Source organism: Nicotiana tabacum, chromosome 19 (assembly GCF_000715075.1).
Source record: "Nicotiana tabacum cultivar K326 chromosome 19, ASM71507v2, whole genome shotgun sequence".
Lineage (NCBI taxonomy): Eukaryota > Viridiplantae > Streptophyta > Magnoliopsida > Solanales > Solanaceae > Nicotiana > Nicotiana tabacum.
Genome location: NC_134098.1, coordinates 68,379,554 through 68,404,901, shown reverse-complemented (window position 1 = coordinate 68,404,901; position 25,348 = coordinate 68,379,554). Strand labels below are relative to the sequence as shown.

The window sequence follows — 25,348 nt, the reverse complement described above, 5'->3', positions numbered from 1 at the left end:
AAGAATTTTTTTGTATAACTCAATTCATAAGAGGTCATATGAAAGAGAAATCTAATATAGATGTTCCACTAATAATGCAATATGGAAAGATGATCATTTATGCCTATAGGCAACTCAAGAATTATCGAACACTTGACTTAGAACTTACGGCGGTGGTTTTTGCATTAAAGATTTGGCGTTATTATTTGAATGGGGTCCATGTAGATGTATTAACGGACCACAAGAGACTTCAATATATTTTCAAACAAAAGGAATTGAATATGAAGCAGAGAAAATGGATTGAGTTACTCAAGGACTACGACATTGATATTCTATATTATCCAGGAAAGGCTAATGTGGTGGCAAATGCTCGTAGCAGGAAATTCATGGGTAGTTTAGTACACATGGAGGCATATCAAATGCCATTGGCCAAAGAAGTTCATCGATTTGCTAGTTTGGGAGTTCGTCTTGCGGACTCTCGTGAAAGAGGGGTGATTGTACAAAATAGGGCTGAATCATCGCTTGTTGTGGAAGTTAAGGAGAAACAATACAACGATCCATTGATATCACAACTAAAATATGGGATTCATAAATATAAGACCATGACTTTTCTCTTGGCATGGATGATGGTACACTAAGGTACCAAGGGCGTCTATGTGTTCCAAATGTGGATGGTCTATGTATTCCAAATGTACATGAAGTATATCTACAAGCAAAGCTCTTCAGAAGTCTTTTCATCATTGGGTTGAGGAAGAGAATCCGAGATTGAACTGCCAATTACATTGTTTTGAGACTGATTAAGGACTCGTTTGTCTATAAAAAAAATTCCTTTTTTTAATTTTTTTTTTAAAAATGTGTTAATCCATGAAATTTTGAATTTTTTTCGAAAATACGTCTTTTCAAAAAAATTATTTTTTCAGAATTGTTTTTGTCTCAACAAACAAAAAGTAATATGTTTTCAAGTGAAATATATGTCGAAACATAATTTAGAAATATATGTCGAAACATAATTTCAAATTTCAAATATTATTTTTCAACTTAACTTCAAATATTTTTTTTTTTTTTAAATTAAATTTTTTTATGTCCAAATGCCTGCTAAGTTTTGTTCGGGCTCCTTGGCAATATAAAACGTACTATAGCAAACTTTTGTCTTTTTTGCAAGCCTCTAGAACAAGTAGGCTCACACTAGGGGTGGCAAGTGGGCCGCGGTTCCGGTCCTTAAATAAACGGGCTTAGCGGTCCTGGGCTAAACGGTCTTTTTATAGGAATCGGCCCGGGACTAGGCCCATGAACTCATGGTCCCAGGCTAAACGGGTCGGTCCCACATGCTAAGTGGGCTAAGTGGACCCAACGACTAAGTTGTGATTTTTAAATAAATAAATAAATAAATAGAAATTAACAAAAAAATATTAAAAAAATATCTAAGGCAATGCCTTGTAAATTTATTATAGAATTGTGACCTAATTTTTTAATTCAAATTTAAAGACAAAAATACTGTAAAAAGATATTCAAAGTAATGTCTTGTAATTTTATTATAGCAATAAAAAATATGACAATATCTTTCTTAGTCTTCCCCCCCTATGGAATGAGCACAATAAGGTGCTAAACCACCATTGAGAAGAAAAAAGAACTAATCAAGATGTGCCAAAATACAAATTAAATCATACATACTAACTTTTATTCATACAAGTTACATGCTATCTCTTACAAACTTCATAAATTCTTCAAGGTTCGGAGGAATTTCCGTAGGTGGTGGCGGAAAAAGTTGAAACTAGGAAAAAAGTATAATTATAAAAAGTTTGGGGTTAAAACTAAGTTGGGGGGAGTTAAATGATTATTTTTTAAATAGCCAACGACTATTTTTTAAAGCCCAACAACTCTTTTTTAAATAGCCAAACGACTATTTTTTTTTAAAAAATATCCGTTGGGCCCGCCACGGTCCCGGTCCTAGGCAAGAACCGGCCCACGAGACCGACTCAAGCCCACCTCTAGCGGTCCTACCGGTCCCGACCCACTTAGCCCACTTAGCTCGCGGGCCCAGGCCGGTCCCGGACCGACCCACTTGCCACCCTTAGCTGACACTTATAACAAGTACACTATCTAATTTCCTAGCCAACTAGCGTCCCGATAACACATTTTAGATTACATGAATTTGATCTTAATTATTACTTTCTCCGGTCCACTTTAATTAATTTTTAATCTTTTTTTGTGATCTATAATATTCGATTTTTTTCAAATATCAAGAAGAAATTAACTTCTTTTTTTAAAAAGTTGTTCTTGGAATAAAGAGCCTAGAAATATTTGTTATATTTTTCAATGAACAAACTAAAATTAGTATGGTCAATTTCATCGTTAATTAATACTAAAAGGTGAATCCTTAATATGAGTGAAAATAGTCAAAAATCAAATAAAGTGGATTGGATGGAGTAGTGCATTTTGAAGAATAATTATCTATAAATTAGTGAAAATAATAAAAGTTAGTTATACAAACCTCCCTTCAAGTTTATCCTTCTGGTAAAATTTCCTCATTTTAATTTTTGACTTTCCTTTTTTACTTCAATTGGAACAAATAAGGACGAGTAAAAAAGAAAAAAGTACTCCCTCTCTCCTAGTTTTCCTAGTTTGTATGAACATATTTTTTTTTGGTCCGTTAAAAAAAAAAGTTTCTTTTCTAAATTTAAAAATAATTTAATTTAAATTTTTAATTAATCTAAAAAAAATATTTTTTTATAACCACCCAAATATTCTAAACCTTTTTTTTTAAGTTTAATATCATAAATTTCAAAAGTCGTTAAATTTTTTTTTTTCTTAAACCAGTCAAACACGTTCAGACGAAAGAAAACAAAAGAGGAAAATGCTAAACCCTAGTAAAAACCCTTGGGAATGCGAGGATTGTATCTCCTGCGAGCTTGAGCTATACTGGAGGAAGTTGTCGGGCCAAAATGATCCGGAATTTGACCCGCCAGATTTCAAACGAAACACCAGTGAACCTCAGAAGACTATGTACGGCGGCAGAGGCAGCGGAGCTGCGTGGAGGAGATGGGCGGCTCTACCGTAGATTGTCGGCTTTGGGAGCAACAAAAGGGTCGGTGACTGAAACAATAAATGAGTACATGAGAGAAGGCAGAGTAGTGAAGAAGTATGAGCTGGAGAAATGCATAAAGGAGTTGCGTAAATATAAAAGATACCAACATGCCCTTGAGGTCTACACTCTGGAATCTCTTTATTATTACCTCAACCCACTTTTGAACTGCACCAGGTTTTACTAATGTGTTTTACAGGTTCAGTGTTTACCAAGAATTTTCTTAGTCTGGTCAGAGACTTGTATGTCAGTGTAACTGCTTTTTTATGACTGAAAAATTCGGCAAAACTTGGGGATAATGAGCCCGTCCTCTACCCTTCTCCACTTAAATACCAAGCTTAGTTTGCATGGTACAGAGCTCAAAGCTGTGATCTAAGTCACAAGTCCCTCGGCCTTCGCAACTGGATAAGCCCTACAGTCTTGTATTTCTGTGTACGGTAAATGTGAGATTCGGGGAAACTGTTTTAGAGAATCCTTAAATTGCATTAAAGGCCAAACTGTTTAGTAATAAAATGAAATTGGCTGGTAAAATGGAATAGATGTATTTATATAGTTGATCCAACTAATTTAAATGGTATTTGTCAGTCTGTGGAGTGTAGGGATAAGTGTGAGATATTGAGAATTCTTTTACAGAACTTTAAAGTGCTTTAATGGTCTAGTTATTTGTTATTAAATCAAATGAATCCAAATAGAGCAGAATGGATGTAGATGATTCATATATAGTCAACTCTAACTAATTCGGGATTGAGGTGTAGATGATTGATTGATATAGTTTGCGAATTGGAAACATTAAGTTTAGAATGACAATCTTTATGGTATGGGGAAAAGAGAGCGCTTGGTATGGACAATGGTAAGCTGTCAAAAATATGCAGGCCAAGCTTCATCTTTTCCAATTTGTAAGCGAAAAGGGATCTCAAATTGTCATTGTTGTGAAGTTCTTGATTGCTTTTATGAAATAAGAGTGTATTGGCTCATTATTTCTTCTCCATTCTTTTCCTTTTCGAAGAACAACCACACAGGGCATGCTTTCAGGCTGTACCAGTTCCTGTCTAAGATGTAAATATATCAAGTAGCAACAAGCTTATTATGAGACAAATTGTTTATTGGTATTGGAATGAATGCCCTGAATATAGTGGAATGTATATACAAGATTCTTATAGTTGACCCGAAATAGTTTGCGATAACTGACAAGGCATAGATGGTGGTTGTGTTATAACAAGCTAGTTAGATTTTTTAAAGTTGTGCTCTAGAGAGGAGATATTTTAGCTGCCACAATTGCATTATATTTTTCTGTCAACTGTTTGCCAGAAATATGTTTGTGCAGACATTGTTATGGTATGCCTTCCAGGTGGAGTATATCCACATCAAAGTGATTTTGAACATCATGAGCTGATATTTATGTATTGATGCAGATAATGGAATGGATGGAGAAAAGAGGTATAAACTTATCGTTTGGTGATTATGGAGTACGTTTGGATCTCATAGCAAAAGTTCAAGGAATAACTGCAGCTGAAAATTACTTTGGCGGCCTCTCACCTTCCATGCAGAATCAAAGCACTTATGGAGCACTCTTGAATTGCTACTGTGTTGAAAAAATGACAGACAAGGCGTTGTCCCTCTTTGAGAAAATGGATCAATTGAATTTCACATCTAAATCATTGGCATTCAACAATCTTATGTCCTTGTATATGAGACTAGGGCAACCAGAAAAAGTGCCCCCTTTGGTACAGGAAATGAAGAGCAGAAAGGTTCCACTATGCACATTTACATATAATATCTTGATGAATAGCTATTCTTGTTTAGGTGATATAGAAGGAGTGGAAAGAGTCTTTGAGGAGATAAAGCAGGAGAATGCAAAGGAGTGTGATTGGACCACATATAGTAACTTGGCTGTTGCCTATGTTAAGGCTGGGCTTCATGACAAAGCTGAGTTGGCTCTAAAGAAGCTTGAGGAAGAGATGGGACCTCGTAATCGTGAGGCATACCACTATTTGATTAGTTTGCATGCTGGAATATCTAATCTAGGTGGGGTTTATCGTATTTGGAATTCTCTGAAATCTCATTTCTCGATAACAACCAATTCTAGTTATCTTGTCATGCTTCAGTCCCTCGGTAAGCTTAATGACATAAATGGTTTAAAGAAATGCTACGAGGAATGGGAATCAAGCTGCTCCAGTTATGATATGAGGCTGGCAAATAGTGTAATTGGGGCTTATCTGAGACATGACATGTTACACGATGCGGAGGAAGTCTTCCATCATGCTTTGAAGAGATCACAAGGTCCTTTCTTCTTGGCGTGGGAAATGTTCATGGCATTCTTTTTGAGGAATCGTCAGATCAATCTTGCTATGAAGTGCATGGAAGCAGCTGCCTCTCGAGTAAAGAAGAACGAATGGCAGCCAAAATACGAAATGATCAATAAATTTCTCGAGTATTTTGTAGAAGAGAGAGATGTTGATGGTGCTGAGGAGTTCTACAAGTATTTGAAGAAGCTGAATTGTCTTAGCAGTGATGTCTATAGTTTATTGCTTCGCACTTACATAGTTGCCAACAGAACAGCAGAGGATATGCTACTGAGAATTAAGGAAGATGGGACTGAAATGAGCTGCGAGCTCGAAGACTTGCTTAAAAGGGTTTGTCCTGAATAAATAGAAGGATCTACCCATATGGTTTTGTTTCATTTCCATCCTCTGTTTGTGTAGGTATATACCTCTCTAACTTCAATGTACATAACTTCAATCCATTCTATATTTTCTCTCGGTCGCATCTCTACTGACTGATGCATTTCAAAGCATAGACCTTTTTAATACCAGGGCACATGCTAAATATTCTTCTCTACCTTATGCGAACACAATTGCGATTTGACTATCCTTGTTTTTTCTTTTAATCTGGGAAAGCTGTACTTCGTTGTTGAGTTTATCCATTTTTGCTTTATTTTTCTCTGTTTTGTTGCTTGTCTTGAGAACGAGAACTAGATTTCTCATAATACATTATAATAGAGAGATCCCAAATTTTGATATAATTATGGTTTACTATGGCTTGTTGCTGAAAAATAAATAAACTGCATAATTGAAAATTTGAACCGCCAATAGTTCCCGCTTGGCCATAAAATTTGGGAGCTTTTTTCAAATTTTGTTTTTTGTTTGTAGATTTTAACCATCTTGTAGTTTTTTATGTTTTGTACTCACAAAACTTCAAATTCTTTTTAAGTAAAATGCGTGTCTAAACACAATATCAACTTTCAAAAATTATTTTTTTATCTCATCTTTAATTTTTATTTTTTTTAAAATTTCAACCAAATCTATGTCCAAACGCAAGCTAAAAGATTTTATCATTCTTTTTCCGTCAAAGGGCCAAATATACCCCTGTACTATGAAAAAAAGTTTAAATATATCTTTTGTTATACTTTGGGTCCAAATATACCCCGACCATAATACTATTGGTTCAAATATACCCCTCTTCTTTTAAGTTTGTTCAAGGTGAACATCCAATCCTACGTGACACTGATATATGATAAGGTGGATGCCACATGGCATGCCACCTCAGTGCCCCTAATCCATATATAAAAGAAAAAAAATTGAAATACAATATTTTTTATGGTAGCCGTAATAATGGTGGAAAAAAATAGAAGAGGGGTAAAATGGGTTAGGGGCGCTGAGGTGGCAGGTCATGTGGCATCCACCTCATCAAATGTCAGTGCCACGTAGGATTGGATGTCCACTTTGGACAAACTTAACGGAAAATGGGTATATTTGAACCAATAGTATAACAACAGAGATATATTTGGACTCAAAGTATAACGATGTGTACATTTAAACCTTTACTAATAGTACATAGATATATTTGACCATTTTCTCATATTTTCCTGCAATACAATTGCCTAATCTCAAAACCCGTAATGAAGGGAAGCTTTACAATTATTAATTTGAGTACTTTTGGTGACAGTGTTAATGGAGCTGCTTCCACATTAATACAGAACTTTGATATGTTTAGAAGATGCCGTTGGTATAGCAATAAATTTAAGACGAAACTTAAATAATAGGGAAAGGTTTTGGGAAAACATAAAGAAATAATAGGGAAGGGTTTTGGAAAAACGGATAGGCAAGAATACTATATCATTGCAATTTTCAGGCTTAGGCATGTAAGTTGCGATGGTATCAAGTCCATCTTGAAATGCCTTGTGATATATCATGGGATCAGTAGCGTCTACCCTAAAATTGGGTAACAATTAAATTTGTATTCGATTTTAAGAATATGTGGTTTAATTCAACCCGAATAATTAAGAATATCAAATAAACGAATTAGAGATGAAATAAACGTTCAAACCAATTGCTATATTATAGCCAAGCCTAAGCTTAGGCTAACCAATGACCTCACCCTCGGTTGGACCCTCAGTTCAAGCCCAGTCGTGAATGAAGAACAGATCAAATGAGCAAAAACTTTAACAATAGCTAAAAAAATAGAAAATAAACTTGTATTGCTTTGATTTGCGAGTTACAATGTGTGTTATCAAAGAAAAACTTCCCCTTTATATAGTAGGAGAGTTTCATCCCTAGTACAAGTCTAAAAAAAGTAAAAATCTTTCTTTCCTGGTAATTACTGATCCATAATCGATATTGAGCGAGATTTGTGCCGTGATATCCGGTTGAGTGCGAGTATCACGACTCTCTATCTATCATGCGTAATCGTTCACTGTGTCTCTCGAGGTCTTAGATCTCATTCTTGGCCCGCGACGCGTCGCTTTGTCATACCCGATGACAGGCACATTGTTCACTCTTCCTGGATCTTGATATGAAGGGTCTCGTGCATCCGTGCTCTCCCTCCGTTTTCTCATCGGGAAATCGGGGTAGGAATTACCCCCGATTTTACCCGTACACAGATAGTCCCCTCGTTTTCCGAAGAATAGGTTTACCGAAACGATGGGAAGCGATAGGTGAACCCCAATTTCTTCTTTCGTACGTTACAACTGAGATGACGGGTCAATAAAACGTCCCATCAGTCGCGTCGTTCTGAATTCGGGCACGTGGCAGTCGCCGATTGACTGCCCTCGAATGCGAAATATCGCGCATTGATTGTTCTTCCTCTATAAAAGCTCCGATCCTTTTTCACTTCTTCCATTTTTATTCCAGAACTTAACCTCGAATTCCCTAATTCTTTTTAACTTCTCAAAATCTTCATACATTGCTCCTCAAACCTTCATTTCTTCATCTACAATCCTCATACATTCCCTTTGGATCTTTAACCTAGACCTTCATACCTTCATCCTATCTTCAGATATTCATATTCTTCCTTCAAACCTTCATATTTTCCAGATTACGATGGCAAAATCTTCCAAGTCAGTGCCTCAAAAAATTGCTCCTTCATCTTCCAACCCGGCCATAGATGCCGAGGTGGCTTAGGAGCCTCCCTTGACGAGCTTCGTACGTTGCTCTATCGGAAATGATTTCTACGTCGAGAGGGCCTCAAGTCAACAGGATCGAGGAAAGGGAGCATGGAGGTACATATGCTCTGTTATTGAGGAAACACTACCCACATTCCGGGCGGACTATAACTGGGAGGGTAAAGAGGTGGTCGTCCCCGGGCCTAATGACGACATCACTACTCACGTGGAGGAGTATTTAAGTGTTTGCACTTACCCCTTCACGCTCGCCCCGGTGGACCCCATAGTCCTTGCCTTCTGCAAAAGGTACGAGGTGTGCCTTGGAAAAATCCACCTGTCCTTTTGGATGATCGTAATTCTTCTACGATACTTTGTGAACAACACAGAAGCATTCGATTCACCCTCGACCATCTGCTTCGCCTATACAGTCCCCAAATCTTCCGAGGGGGGCTGATTAAGCTCGTTCGCTGAGCAAGAAAGGTTCCGTTTTCGAGCATCAATGAGGATCGAGACCAAGGTTGGTAGGGGAGGTTCGTTCGAGTGAAAACCGAAGACCTCATATCTGCCAAATTCTTGCCGTTCCTCGAGAAGTGGAACGCACCCCGTAAGTTTTTTCCTTCATGAGTATTTGTCATTTCCCTTTATTCTTTTTCTCATTGCTTGTGTTTGTCACCGTGCAACTGTTGCCAAGTTCCTAATGTAGTTCCTCGTTTCAAGAAGTGGATCGAGGGGATCTGCAAACAGATGCCCTACTTCGAACGCACATGGCACAAGCTTTTGAGGGGCAAATGGGAGGCCCGTTCCCATGGTGAGGGTCTTTCCCGAATAATTTCCTTCGTACTTTTAGCTTACAAATTGCTAAGTCTTCTTTTTTCTTACAGGTTTGCCTAAGACCACGGAACTCAGGCCGTTAGATGAGGAGAAGGATCCGTCCTCGCTTGTCGAACCCTCCACTTCGGTACAACCCGGGGACGCCGCAAAGGAGGAGAAAACGAATAAGAAAAGAAAGTCCTCGGGTTCCCCAAGTGCCGAGGCAAAAAAGAAGAAGGTGACCATCCGGGTACGGAAAACCAAAAAGAGCACCAAGTCCAGGGTACCGGACTCTGATTCCCTATACCGGCTCAGGGATTACCCCTAGGAGGATGACCATTTTATTGCTCATGGGTCGACCCTTAATGAGGGGGAGCATGTAGCAATCGGTAAAGATGACCATGAGGTAGATCCTCCTCTAGCTGGGGAACCAAAGGGCCGCGGCCTCTCGGGAAGCCGCTCTTGTCCCGAAGGAGGTAGTTGGTGTCATCAACATCGTGGAGACGCCGTCCTATACTTTGTCCATGCTCGAAGAGGCTCAAGTGGGCAAAGAGAAATCAAACGAGATGGCGCAGGGCCCAGGCGATGCCCTCAACACGTTCTTCGATGGCATGGATATGGTCGTACGTGGAGGACTTATCCGGGCTTGGTCACCTTGAGGTCCCGAAAAAGGATGTGCCATCGGGAACAGGCGAGCCGAGTTGAAGCCCAAAATTAGTGAAGCAATTTCCTGCTCCGAGTGTAGACTCCGAGCGCAAGAGAACGGTCGTTATTACAATCCCGGTGGATGCCTGAGTCCTGTCTGCTCAGGTGTGCATAGCCAACTACCTTCGATGCCTGGTGACCGAGGAGGACAGGCAAAGATGAATGAAGTGGGCACGTCGAGCCTCTTCAATGAGGCGCAACAGGCGCTAAACCGGGTAAGGCGTCTGCCCTTTGTACCGCTTTATGAATCTTACTTGGTTTTTAATGTGCTCTAATAACTTCATTATTTTTTCAGGCTTCAATTCTTCATCATGAAAGCTTCCTCCGATCCCGCTTGGAGATCATCCAGCTCGAGTTCGAGCTCAAAGAGCAAGTCCGAAAGAAGGACATGTATAAGGCTCTTAGTGAGCAGCAAGAAGAAGCCCTCGACCTTGAAGGGGGAACTTGCCGACCTGATTGAAAAGGTAAAGATCTCTGAGGCTAAAAGTAAGAAGCTAGTAGTGGTGACTAACAGCACAACTGCGCAGGTCCAAGAGAAGATAGACCTGATCGACAAGCTTCGGGCTGAGATGGATGAGGTCAAGGCCATGACCGAGGCATGGAAGGGCAGGATGGACCTGCTGGCTTCAGACAAAGAAGCTGCAAAAGTGAAGCTGGCATCGTTCGAGAACCAACTCCAGGTGTCAAAGGACAAAGCCGATAAGTGGTTTCAGCTAAATGATGGTCTTCGGGCACAACAGAGCTCGACCGTCGCGGAACAGGATCCCCTCGGACAAGAATATGTCGCACTGAGTTCCAAATTGGATGCAATCTCTTCTGACATCGAGGAAATATTGGCCCAGTACAAGGCTGATATGGTGGTAGCTGAGGCCCGCTTAAAGGCGAAGACCGAGTACCTAAAGCGGCTATCCCGGAGAGAGACCCTCGAGGAGATCCATGCGTGAGGTTTTGACCTGTCGGTCGAGATTGAAGAAGCCAAGAGACTCGAGGCCAAGGCAAAGGAACTCTACGAGCCATAGGGTCCAAAAGGCTCCGTTTGGTTCTGACGGCTCTGGTGATGAATCGAGCCCCGGTGAAGACCAGGCATAAATGCCTTAGTGTTTTTTTAGTTTTTCCTTGTGTATTTTCTTTTTTGTTTATTTTGAGGTCGTTTTATTGTGCTTTTATAAATATTTTTTGAAATATATAAAAATTTTCCTTTTTTGGTAATATCGTATCTTTACTTTCCAACATCTATTTGTAATTTTTTATTTGTGTATCGTTTTTAATGCCTTAGCATAAAATCAAATGTAGACTAGAGTATCCTTTCTTTGGAGGCCCATATGATTTCGATGGTGACTCCGGATTACTTTTAGCTTTGAGTCTTCGATAAAATCGAAGTCCTTTAATATGCTTAAGTATCTTAGACGATGTCTTTGCTGAGAGTAACCTTTTTATAGGTTTCGATTTTTCGTAAGGGACTTACTTTCTGGTTACGGAATTCGGACGTCTCCGAGTCATTTTTAGGGTGGCCATAGCCTTTCATATTCGGGCACTGCCTAATAGGCTTGGTGCCTCCAGGATTTGGTAGCCCGGGTCAACCGAATTTTTATCGGACGATAATCCCCGAGTAGGGGTATCCCGTGGGCTTTAGGATCCAGGATCAAAGAAGTAAGATGCGCAGTAATAAAGTGTAAGGGACGTAGAAATTTCTTTCATTACTTAATATGTAAGGTACACGATCAGAGGCGTATAAACCTTGTGCCGTGGCTAGAGTGGACTACGTGGACACAATTCACATGACCGTTTGACCCTTACAATGAATCCTAACTACTAAGCCTTAGCTTTTGGCACATAAAATTTTCTTTTCCTTTGCTAAAAATATTTTCCTTTGCCAAAGATCTTAATATAGGGGTAATGGCCCTATGTATCCGAGCCCTCTCTTGTTGATCTGATGCAAACGATCATCGATTTTGGTTTAAGTCCGGTCTTCAAATCTAAGGTAGCACGTTTTACTGTTGCCTCGTTAAAAACCTTGCAGAAAATACCACTTTGGGACAAAACCAGTTCAAGGAAAAAAGAGTGCAACACGTGCTTTCAGACCTAATTGCCACATCCGCCCTTGACCGAGTACCTGCATATCTTAATCCGTAATATAACAAAGTTAAAAAGGAATTAAGTTTGCACCTTAGTAGTAGTACCGCTTTAAGTGTGTCACGTTCCAGTTGTTTGGTAGTTGCACACCGTTTCCCGCTTCGAGTTTGTATGAGCCTTTGCCGGTTATTCCAACAACTCGATACAGTCCTTCCCAATTCGGGCTCAGTTTCCCTTCGTTTGGGTTTTTGGTGTGTAATGTTACCTTTCTCAATACCAAGTTCTCGACTTGAAAGTGTCAGAGACCGGCTCTTCGGTTGTAATACCTTTCTATTCGCTGCTTCTAGGCGGCCAACCGGACCATGGCGGGCTCTCGCCTTTCATCCAACAGTTCTAGGCTCGTGATCATGGCCTTACCGTTTGACTCTTCGGTAGCATACTGGAACCTGAGGCTCGGTTCCCCCACATCGACATGTATTAAGGCTTTGACTCCGTAGACCAAAGAAAATGGGGTGTCCCCGGTGCTTGACTTCGAAGTCGTACGGTATGCCCATAGGACTTCGGCCAAGATTTACTTCCATTTTCCTTTCGAGCCGGTCAACCTCTTTTTCAGGTTCTGGAGTATAGTTTTGTTTGTTGATTCTGTCTGCCCGTTCTCACTAGGGTGATAAGGTGTTGATAATATCTTATGATCTTTGAAAAACTTACTCACCTTGCTGCCGACGAATTATTTTCCGTTGTCGCAAACAATCTCGGCTGGTATCCTGTATCGGCATATTATATGATCCCAGATGAAGTCAATGACTTCTTTCTCTCGGACATTCTCGAATGCCTGGGCCACGACCCATTTGGAAAAATAATCGTTCATGAACAATATGAATTGATCTTTATGGGGTGCCTGTGGCAGGGGACCGACGATGTCCATTTCCCACTTCATAAATGGCCACAGAGACATGACCGAGTGGAGCATTTCTCTCTGTTGATGGATCATCGGGGCGTGTCTTTGGCACTGATGGATATAAATTATTCATGTTATTTTATAGTAAAAAATAAGTTTTTAAAATAAAATATGAATAATAATATCCTATCCTCGCATATTTTCTTACAAATCTTGTAGGAAAAAGAAATTATGAAAAAGAAGGAAAGAAGCTAAAAGACAAGGGAATGAAGCAAAACCACAGTTGCACACGTCATGTTCATATTCGCAAATGTGGAATATACATATGAGCTTATGTAAAGAGACAATTAGAGATGAAAAGGAGTATAGTTGCATATGTGGAATCTATATACGCAAGGTCACATTCGCATATATGGATTCTACATTTACAAGGCTAATCTATGAAGTCATGAATGGAAGCAAAAGAGTCATAGATGCATGCGTGGAATCTATATTTGCAAAGGTCACATTCGCATACATGGAATCTACATTTGCAAAACTAACTCATGAAGTCAAGAGTGAAGCACAAGTGCCATAGTTGCATATATAGAATCTACGTACACAAAGGTCATTTTGCATACATGGGTTTCGCATTCGCAAAAGTGGAACATGACAAAAGTTACTCATCTTTTCCTATAAATAGCAAGCTCTCTTTGTATAAGGATATCCAATCTTTGTAAGACAAGAACTAATCTTGGTCTTTATTTCTTTTCTTATAGTAAAAACATTTCTAGTCTTCTAAATATCCTTTTTAGCTTTTGTTATCCATAATGGAGTAATTTCTTTTTGTTGGGATAGTTGATGAAGCTTGATATATTTTATAATACTATTTTAGTTTTTATATATTCTTGGCTTGAAACTTTTTATTTACATTTCATACTATGCTGAAATGATGATTTTAATTATTCTATCATCATATCTATATATTTTATCTCTAAGTTATTCATATATTAATTTTGTAATTTTCGCGGAGCAAAATTAATATATAATAACTGATGAATAAAATAGTCAGTAAACTATTATTTCAAGTCAGTAATCTTGCTTGCCTCAGTTTTAATTCTCACAGAGGAATTATTGTAGGCAAGATTATTGATCCTTAGTAAAAATATTCTCACGAAATTTTTACTTTCTTTTAACATAATTCAAGCAAGAAAAATATTTCGGTTTAAACGTCACTAGTCTTAAATTGATTAATTAACATAATTCTCACGGAGTGTTATTAATTGATTATTTCTTAGTAAGCAAAATATAATTGTATTAGAAATAAGCAATTATTCTTTAGAGAAATAAATATAGAAATTGAGAATTTATTATAGTAATATTATCAAGTGAATTCAATGATTCCCAATTCTTTTTAATTATAAATCTTCCAAAAGTTATTTGTTTTGTTTAAGTAATTAACGAGTTTTAAACCTCACTCCCTTTTCATCAATTTGATTTTCTCAAATAGCAGTTAAAATATTACAAGTCTATAGCATAGATTATCCAGCCTCTGTGGGACGATATCATAAACTATATTAGAATTTGACAGAGTACGAGCAGGAAATTCCAATACACATTGGCCTCGTCAAATTTTTGGTGCTGTCGGGGATTGGTATACATCTACTTCAGATTAAATATTTTGTTACTAATTTGAGAATTTTTTTTATTTTTTATTTATTTATTATTATTATTATTATTATTATTATTATTATTATTATTATTATTATTTCGGTCAGTATTTTCACTATCTACTATTAAGTACTTCCTACTACTTCTATCATTAGTTTTCCTTTAGTATATTTAGTATAATATTACTAGTACTTTTATCTACAAATACTATTCTAACCTTATCTCTAATTACTATTATTTACTAGTACTAGCTTTACTTGTACTTAATATATATTATCGTACTTTTTTATTCTCTAACTATTTTTGTTATCTTTGAAATTTCTTTAGTTATTTTATTAACTACTAGTACTGCTTTAGAAACTATTGTTAATTTATTTTTTGTTTTTTTTCTCTTTAAAATTTTAAGTAGTTTATGACCCGCACTTCTACAAAAAAGTTGGCTAGTTACGATCCAGAAATTAAAAAATCTCTTTGATTGTGCAGGAAAGGATAAATATCATCTTCTCAAAGCATAAATCGTGAAGTAATGGAGAATCAGGAAGTAGAAGACATTCAACCACCAGTCCATGTGGAGGATCAGTTTGATGAAGTAGCACCAAGGCCAGCAAACAGAATCCTAAGGGATTATGCTAGACCTGACCGCTTCGACTGTGAATCTAGTATCAGAAAACCTCCAGTGGTAGCCAACAACTTTAAAATCAGGACTGGCCTGATTCATACGATTCAACAGTCTTGCATCTTCACTAGAGACGCAAGTGAAGATCCACATAGTCATTTAATTGACTTTCTGGAACTTGTTGAAACAGCTAAGTATAATGGAGTACCTCCTGAAGCTATCAAGTTAAGGCTATTTTCCTTTTCTTTAAAAGGAGATGCCAAGACTTGGTTGCGAAGTTTGCCACAAGGTTCCATTACCACATGGGACCAGATGACCCAAAAGGTTTTAAATAAATATTTTTCCCCTGCCAAAACCACCAAGTTAAGACATGAAATATCTAATTTCTTGCAGACTCACACTGAGTCAGTTTGTCAAGTTTGGGAAAGATTAAAAGCAATATTTAGAAAATGTCCACACCATAACATTCCTGAACACATGCAATTGTATATTTTTTATCACCGGTTAAAACCCTCTTCTAGAAATGTGATTGATGCAGCTGCAGGAGGTTCTGTAATGGGAAAAACCACGGAGGAAGCATTGCAATTGTTGAACGAGATTTCTGAGAATGCCATCCAATAGCTATCTGAGCGTGTAATCATCAAGAAGGCTGCTACGGTAAATCAGGTTGATGACTTAAATACACTAATGCAACAAGTTATTTCTTTGGCACAAAAGTTTGAATCTTTTTAGGTGAATACACAACAACTAAGCTAATCTGAGGCTTGTGACATGTGTGGAGGAAACCATCTGAACCATGAATGTCAAGCAAATAATCATAATGACGAACATGTCCATTCTGTCGGTTATAAACCATACCCTTTTGGGATTCCAATGGCACAAAAGCATCCAGGATTTCAATGGAGCAATCCAAATAGTGCAGAGAACTCTCAAAGCTTCCAGAAGCAACAGGTACAAGGTTCGTAGGGAGACCAGAATCAGAACCGTGGGCAACCAAACTATAGACCTTATCAACAAGCAGGGCCATATCAGCAAAGGCCTCAACAAGCTCATTCAAGTCTTGATGACCTTTTGTATAAGTACATTAAGGTCACTGATGAAAAGATGGAAAGCTAAGGTTCAGCCCTCAAAAATTTGGAAATGTAATTAAGCTAATTGGCAACTCTTGTGTCAGAAAAGATTCAAGGTCCCTTGCTAAGCAATACAGAGAAAAATCCAAAGGAGCACCTTAAGGCCATCACCTTACGGTCAGGTAAGGAGCTTGATGAACCATATGCAGACCAGTCAGAATAACAGGTAAACAAGGGTAAGAATGTTGAAATACCCTCTGAACTATCTGAAGAGAAAGAAGACAAGAAAAAAGAAGAAAACAATATTAAAAAATTGACTCCTTTCCCTATGACAATTCTTTTTCCACAAAAGCTGAAAAGAGAAAAGCTTGATAATCAATTTTTAAAAATTTTGGAGATTTTTAAACAAATTCACATTAATATTCCTTTCACTGATGCTTTGTTGCAAATGCCTTCTTACGCCAAATTCCTAAAAGAAATTTTTTCAAGTAAAAAGAAATTGGAAGAAGTTTCTGTGGTGATGATTACTGAAAAATGCAGTGCTATACTTCAAAATAAGCTACCACAAAACTTGGTGATCCAGGTAGATTTACAATTCCATGCACTTTGGAAGGAGTATAGTTTGAAAAAAGCACTTTGTGATTCTGGAGCTTCAATTAACTTGATGTCATTTTCTATCTTTAGAAAATTAAATCTTGGTGAAATGAAAGACATAGGTGTTTCTCTTCAGTTTGCAGAGCAAAGTACTAAGAAACCTAAGAAAATAATTGAAAATGTGCTCGTAAGAGTAGATAAGTTTGTTTTCCTTGTAGATTTATAGTACTTGAAATGAAGGAATGTCCCGATGAACCAATTATTTTGGGTAGACCATTTCTTGTCACAAGTAGAGCAATCATAGATGTCCATCAAGGACAACTAATTTTGAGAATTGATGAAGAAAGAGTCATTTTTGATATGCAAAAGATATTAAGATTTTTAGGAGATGAGACATGATCTTCGTGTTTTTCAATTGACATGCTTCATTATCTTACAGATGAATTCAAAGATGATCAATTGATTCCAGACTCAATGGAAAGATGTTTGGCCAAATCTGGCACCATACAAGATGACGATCCTATCATCAGAAGAGAAGCCGAAATACTAGAAAAAGATTCTGAAGAGGAGGAGATGCAACCAGAACAAGTTCAACCAAAAATTGAACTCAAAGTTCTCCCATCTCATTTAAAATATGTTTATCTTGAGGAAGAATTATTTCCAATAATTATTTCATCTTCTCTTATTGCAGGACAAGAAGAAAAACTGATTGAAGTGTTGAAAGCACACAAAGGAGCCTTGGGATGGACTATAGAAGATATCAAAGGGATTAATCCAATTGTTTGTACACACAAAATTCTCATGGAGGATAGCTACAGGCCAATAGTCCAGCCCCAAAGGAGATTGAATCTAGCAATGCAGGAAGTAGTAAAAAAGGAGATCATAAAGCTTTTGGTGGCAGGTATTATTTATCCCATTTCAGACATCCCTTGGGTAAGCCCTGTTCAGGTAGTACCAAAGAAAGGAGGTATGACGGTAATAAAAAATAAAAGTAATAAATGTATACCTACCAGAACTGTCACAGGATGGAGAGTCTGTATTGATTACAGACGTCTCAATGATGCCACTAAAAAAGATCATTTTCCTTTACCATTTATTGATCAAATGTTAGAAAGAATTGTAGGATATGATTTTTACTATTTTTTTGATGGTTATTCAGGGTATAACCAAATACCAATTGCACCTGAAGATCAGGACAAAACAACTTTCACATGTCCTCATGGAACATATGCCTATAGGAGAATACCATTTAGTCTATGCAACGCCCCTGCTACATTTCAGCGTTGCATGTCAGCAATTTTTTCTGACATGACTGAAAATTTTCTTGAAATTTTTATGGATGATTTTACACTCTTTGGCAAAACATTTGAGGATTGTCTTCACCACTTGACCTTAGTTCTTAAGAGATGTGAAGAGACAAACTTGATTCTTAATTGGGAAAAATCTCATTTTATGGTTACTGAGGGAATTATTTTAGGACATAAAATCACTGCTAAAGGGATAGAAGTTGAAGGCTAAAATTGATCTTATAGCAGGATTATCCCCTCCCACAACTGTTAAAGGCATTAGAAGTTTTCTAAGTCATGCAGGTTTATACAAACAGTTCATAAAAGACTTTTCAAAGATTTCAAAGCCGTTGACTAACCTTTTGATGAAAGATATTAAGTTTGATTTTTCAGGTGATTGTTTGAAAGCATTTGAGACCCTAAAGGAAAAGTTATCAACCGCCCATGTAATGTCCCGAGACTGGAATCAACCTTTTGAGGTCATGTGTGATGCTAATGATACAACAGTTGGAGCTGTTTTAGGCCAGAGAAAGGATAAGATCTTTCATCCCATTTACTATGCTAGTAGAACAATGAATGAGGCTCAACTAAATTATGCCATAACAAAAAAAGAGTTACTAATAATAGTATTTGCTTTTGATAAGTTTCGATCTTACTTGATAGAAACCAAGGTCACTATTTTTACTGATCATGCAGCTTTAAAATACCACTTAGCAAAGAATGATGCTCGACCTAGATTGTTAAGATGAATTTTATTTCTACACGAATTTGACGTTGAGATAAAAGACAAAAAAGGAACAGAAAATCAAGTAGCTGACCATTTGTCTAGATTAGAAAATCTCCCCCTTGAGTTTAGCAAAATAAAGGAAGAATTTCCTGATGAACACATTTTTGTAGTTAACTCAATTGTGACTCAACCACCCTGGTTTGCAGATATTGCAAACTACTTGGTTGGAAAGTGGACACCCCAAGATCTCTCTTACCAATAAAGAAAAAAGCTTATATATGATGCAAAGTATTATTTGTGGAATGAACCTTACTTTTTTAGAAATTGGGCAGATAATATCATTAGAAGATGTGTGCCTGAAGAAGAGATGAACAAAATTTTATATCACTGTCATGATGGAGCAATTGAAGATCATTATGCAGCAAATCGAACAGCCTTTAAAGTTATGAAAGCTGGATTTTTCTGGCAGACTCTCTTTAAAGATGCCGGAGCATATGTTGCACAATGTGACAGGTGTCAGAGAACAGGTAACATCACTAAGAGAGATGAGATACCATTGCAATCAATACAGGTATGTGAAATATTTGATGTTTGGGGAATAGATTTCATGGGTCTTTTTCCTTCCTCTCATTCTTTTGAATATATCCTTGTGGCTGCGGATTATGTGTCAAGATGGGTTGAAGCCATCCCCACAAGGAAAAATGATGCTCGAACTGTGTGCAATTTTCTCGAAAAAAATATTTTTACCAGATTTGGGACACCACGAGTCATCATTAGTGACCAAGGGACTCATTTTATGAATAGAAAATTTTCTGCTTTGCTGACAAAATATGGTGTGACTCATAAAACAGGAACACCATATCATGCTCAAACTCAAGGGCAAGTTGAAGTTTCCAACCGTGAGTTAAAAAGAATTCCTGAAAAAATGGTTGGAATCTCAAGAAAAGATTAGGCTTTAAAATTAGCTGATGCATTATGGGCATACCGAACGGCGTTCAAAACGCCAATTGGAATGTCCCCATATAGATTAGTTTTTGGAAAAGCTTGTCATTTGCCAGTTGAATTAGAACACAAAGCTTTTTGGGCACTAAAAATACTAAACTTTGAATTAGCCTCTGCTGGTAAAACTAGATTTTTTCAGGTTAATGAGTTGGAAGAAATGAGGTTGGAAGCCTATGAAAATGCAAAACTTTTTAAGGAAAAAACAAAAAAATGGCATGATAAATCAAGTGCTTCTCTACAATAGTCGACTCAGGCTATTCCCGAAAAAATTAAAATCAAGGTGGACAGGTCCTTACAATGTAACAAATATTACTCCATATGGAGCAATTGAAATCCAACAGAACAATGGAGGTGACAAGTTTAAGGTAAATGGTCAAAGACTAAAATTGTACTTTGGAGAATATTTTGAGCAACATTCATCGGTCACTTTGATAGACTGATGAATTACACAGGTAATAAGTCGAGCTGACGACGTTAAACTCAGAACTATAGTGACATACCCATAGCCATTGAGGGTGAAACAATGAAGCCTTATAAGTCCAACATAGGTTTGATGATTAAATGCTTAACCAATTAATCTGGTCAATATCTAGGTTACTGTACAACCAGAGCATCTCATGAAGGCCTCTACAAAAACAGAGTCACCTGCATAGGAGCAACTCCATAGTATCGGTTGTCACGACCCAAAATTCCACTAGTCGTGATGATACCTAACCCAACCCGTTAGGTAAGCCAATTTCCAACTATCCAATTCCAATGAAATTAATTAAAAAAAAATATCTAAAACCAATACATCTCCCCAAGAACTGGTAGTACAAATCATGAGCTTCTAAGAATAGAGTATACAAAGCGAAAATAAAATAATACATAGTCTATTTGAATAATACATAAACAGAGCTTTTATAAATCTAAGGCTACCCTGAACAAGAGGCAGCTACCACAGGAACGCAGGTACATCTTCAGATCCCGCAACCATCGAGCACAGCAAGAACGACAACCAATATATGCACACAATGTGCAGAAATGTAGTATCAGTATAACCGACCCCATGTACTGAGTAAGTAACAAACCTAGCCGTAGGTTGAAAGTAGTGACGAGCTTCTGCCAAGGTCAGAGTCCAACTTCCATAACCAACAATAGTTCATAACAATATTAAACAAGTAATAGCAGAAGTAACTCAAGAATAAAGGCTCACCTAAATCATGACTTCTGAAAATAGTTCTGTCTTTCAAGTACATCAATGAAAACCCGAATCGTATACCGAAGATTACAAAAAATATGAATAAGTTTGAAAACAGTAATTTTTCAAAATCCATTCAATGATAAATAAAATGTCTCATTTTCTTTCCCAGATAACCAGTGTAAAACAAATGCATCACTATGCCCATCTATCAATATGTGAGAGAAATCATGAATAATGTGATACCGTACAGCATGAGAAAAACACATCTCTATGCATATATGTCATGTGTACGTGTCAATGCAATGTATCTCAGAGATTGCACTCATGTACTCGCACTCTCAGAGTACTCAATGTAACGACCCAACCGGTCGTTTCGAGAGTTATAGCCCCATTTTCCCTATTTCTACTTATTTTTGTGTTATTCAGCTATATTATGTTATATTGGGTTAGTTGGTTTGAGACCGGAGTGATTTCAGAGTGAATTGAGACAATTCGTCTCTTAAGTAGAAACTTAAGTTGGAAAAGTCAACCGGATATTGACCTATGTGCAAAAGATCTCAGATTTGAATTCTGATAGTTCTGTTAGCTCCGTTAGGTAATTTTGGACTTAGAAGTGCGTCCGAAATGTGATTTGGAGGTCCGTGATAGAATTAGGCTTGAATTGGCAAAATGGGAAATTTGACGATTTTGGTCGGCAGTGGAAAATTTTATATCGGGGTCAAAATGGAATTCCGGAAGTTGGAGTAGGTTCGTAGTGTCATTTTTGACGTGTGTGCAAATTTTGAGGTCATTCAAACGTGGTTTGGTTGGTTTCGGCATCGGTTGCCGAATTTGGAAATTTAGAAGTTCTTACGCTTGAATCCGAGGGTAATTTAGTGTTTGGATGTTGTTTTGAGTGATTCGAAGGTTCGACTAAGTTTATATGTTGATATATGACTTGTTGGTATTTTTGGTTGAGGTCCCGAGGGTCTCAGGTTGATTCCGGGTGGTTAACGGATTTGTCGAACTTGGAATTTGCAGCTGGAGCTGCTGCTTCTGCTATTTCCGCACCTGCGGAAGGAAGAGTTGCAGGTGCGAGGCCGCTGGTGCGCGTGGGGAGTGCGCATGTGCGGGTGACACTGGTCTAGGCAAGATGCGCAGGTGCGAGTTGGAGGTCGCATCTGCGAGCCCGCAGGTGCGAAACCTAGGGCACAAATGCGGAAAAAGGAAATGCTGGGCAGGCTTCGCAGAAGCGGAGGAAACGCGCAGGTGTGCCTTCGCAAGTGCGATGGGTTTGCCGCAGATGTGGAGTCTAGGAGCGTAAGTGAGTTGCATAGCTGCGGCTCCTTGGACAGCAGGTGCGGTCGCGCGGGTGCGAGTAAATGGCCGCAGGTGCGAGAAGCTTGGGCAGAGGGTACATATTGCACACTTTGCGAATTTTGGTGCATTCTTCACCATTTCTATTCGGTTTTGGAGCTTTTGGGAGAGATTTGAAGAGGGAATCAAGGGTATTTCGTTGAGGTAAGTTACTTGAGCCCTAATACTTGTATATATCATGATTTTCCGTTATTTAATCATTGTAATTAGTGAAAATGATGGGTTAGGGCTTGGAATTTTTGGAGAGTAATTTAAGTATTTGAAGGACCAAACGATGTCGGATTTTGATGAATTTGGTATGGTTAGACTCGTGAGTGAATGAGCTTTATATTTTTGTAAAAATTTTTGGATTTCGAGACGTGGGCCCGGAGGCCGGGTTTGAGCCAATTTCGGATTTTGGTTTAATTTTGTAACTTTTCTTGTGGAATTCATTCCATTAGCGCGTATTGATGGTATTGTACTGATTGTGAATAGATTCAGAGTATTTGGAGGCCGAGTCCAGAGGAAAGAGAATTGCGGGGTAGAGATTTGACCGGTTCGAGGTAAGTAACGATTGTAAATCTAGTCCCGAGGGTACGAAACCCCGAATTTTCTATCATTCTACTATTTTTAGTGACGCACATGCTAGTTGACGGGCGTTTGGGCGTGCAATGTTGGGGATTGTGACTTGGTCCGTCCCGTAGCAACTGTAAAGTTGCATATTTTGTTGAAATTATATGATACTTATATGTTTTAAGAAGAGTTTCTGTAAATTGGGCTGAATGCCATGTTCGGGCCTTGCGTCAGTGTTGTTTGGACCCTTAGGGGCTTTTTCTTACCATCCTCTCATTGTTTTCGATTGAAAATCCATACTCAGTTATGTTTATACTTGTTTAACGTATAACTCAGTTTTATGACTCTATTTTGATGCATATAAATATTTTGGGCCGAATGCCCTATTTTACTGAAATTCCCGAGTGGCTTGAGAGGTTTATGACTGAGTGAGGCCGAGGGCCTGATTGTGAGGATGAGTGTGGATCGGGGCTTCCAGCCTGCAGCATACTTTATTATTATAGCACGTGACTTGTTCGTGCAGCACGTGAGTTGTCCATGCAGATTATAGCACTTGGGCTGAAGGAGCCCCTCCGGAGTCTGTACACACCCCCAGTGAGCGCAGGTACCTACTGAATGCGAGTGCCGAGTGCTGAGTGACTGGGAGGCATGAGTGATTGTAAGGTATGACCGAGTGGCACGCGTGATTATGAGGTATGCCCGAGTGGCACGAGTGACTGTGAGGTTTGCTCGAGGGGCTGTATATGAGTGATATTTTGCTCGAGGGGCTGTTTATGATTTCATCATTTTGCTCACCTTTGCATTTTTCCTCTGTCTGAAAACTCTTGGAAAATACCTTTAAATGATTTTTACTGGAACTGGGTTAAATGAGATGTTTTGATTCAAATCCTGATTTTTAAAGCATGTGGTATTTTACTGAGATTTCCCGATATGAATGTTATATGCTTTATTGCTCGTCATTACTGTTCAGTCTTTATTTATTGTTGTTACTTATTGAGTTTGTGTACTCACGTTACTCCTTGCACCTTGTGTGCAGATTCAGGTGTAGCTGGACACGGTAGCCGTTGTTGATTATTCTAGTTGTAGATCTTTCTCGGGGATAGCAAGGTAGCTGCCTGGCGATCGCAGCCCTGCTCTTCTCCCTCCTATCTTCCTTTAGTTGTATTTAGCTATTTTTCAGATTATGTTAGTCTTGATATTGTTAGACAAATTGTAGTAGATGCTTATGACTAGTCACACCCCGATGTCGGGCTTTTTCCTTCCGCACTTTTATTTTGATTTGAACTCCTTTACGAAGGTTTTTATGTTAAATAACATTGAAATTATATTTGAAATGAAAATATCATTTTGTTTGGAAATGAGTCGGCTTGCCTAGTTCCACGATAGGCACCATCACGACATGGGCTAGTTTGGGTCGTGACAGATTGGTATCAGAGCCTAGGTTACATAGGTCTCACGAGTCATGAGCGGGTTTAGTAGAGTCTTGCGAATCGGTACGGAGACGTCTGTACTTATCTTCGAGAGGCTACAAAACCTTTAGGAAACTCCATATTCTTGAATTCTTATCGTGCGAATCTATTGATTCTAGTAACTAAATATTTGTTGTTTCATTCTCTCACAGATGGTGAGGACTTGTGCTACCGGTCAGGAGGTCCAATCACCAGTACCACCAGCCAGGGTCGCGAGAGGCCGTGGTCGGGTTAGAGGTGCAGCCCGTACAACAGCTGGGGCAGTACCTGCAGATCCACCGGTTGTTTCAGATCAGGACCAGGTTCCAGTTGTTGATGAACCAGCTCAGGCACCACCCGTGCCTATTGTGATTCCAGGCCTTCAGGAGGCCCTAGCTCAGATTCTGACAGCGTGTACTGGCCTTGCTCAGGCGATCTCTATTTCGACGGCCGCATCCACTTCTCTGGACAAGGAAGGCACTCAGACTCCCGTCGCTCGCACACTCGAGCAGGTTATTTAGGGACTTCAGACACCGGAGGCACCACCAGCCCAGCCGGTTGCTGTTGCTTAAGATTATGTGGTTCCTTCTATGCCTGAGGATGATCAGCGTAGGTTGGAGAGGTTTGGGAGACTTTAGCCACCACCTTTCGGTTGCACAAAGAGAGAGGATGCTCAGGACTTTTTGGACAGGTGTCAGAGGATACTCCGTACTGCTGGTATTTTAGAGACTTGTGGGGTCTCATTCACTACCTTTCAATTTTCTGGGGCTGCACTCAGATGGTGGGAGACTTACAAGAGGCGCAGGCCTGTTGGCGTAGCACCCCTTACTTGGCAGTAGTTTTCCATGGTCTTTTTTGGAGAAGTTCGTGCCTCGATCCCGCAGAGAGGAGCTGCGCAGACAGTTTGAGCAGCTTCGCCAGGGTGATATGTCTGTGA

The 25,348-nt window shown here is 38.7% G+C and overlaps 1 protein-coding gene and 1 non-coding gene across 2 annotated transcripts; one reads left to right on the top strand and one right to left on the bottom strand.

Moving 5' to 3' along the window:
- The first annotated feature begins 2,808 nt into the window (after nucleotides 1-2,808).
- Nucleotides 2,809-6,003, top strand: LOC107774508 (pentatricopeptide repeat-containing protein At1g02370, mitochondrial-like). Its single transcript, XM_016594060.2, has 2 exons — nucleotides 2,809-3,182; nucleotides 4,474-6,003. The coding sequence occupies exons 1-2, from the start codon at nucleotides 2,922-2,924 to the stop codon at nucleotides 5,707-5,709; spliced, it is 1,497 nt and encodes a 498-aa protein (XP_016449546.1). The 5' UTR covers nucleotides 2,809-2,921; the 3' UTR covers nucleotides 5,710-6,003.
- A 9,550-nt stretch (nucleotides 6,004-15,553) lies between these two features.
- LOC142174066 (small nucleolar RNA R71) lies at nucleotides 15,554-15,660 on the bottom strand. Its single transcript, XR_012703416.1, has one exon. It is a non-coding gene; the product is annotated as a small nucleolar RNA R71 (small nucleolar RNA).
- Between the last annotated feature and the right edge of the window lie 9,688 nt (nucleotides 15,661-25,348).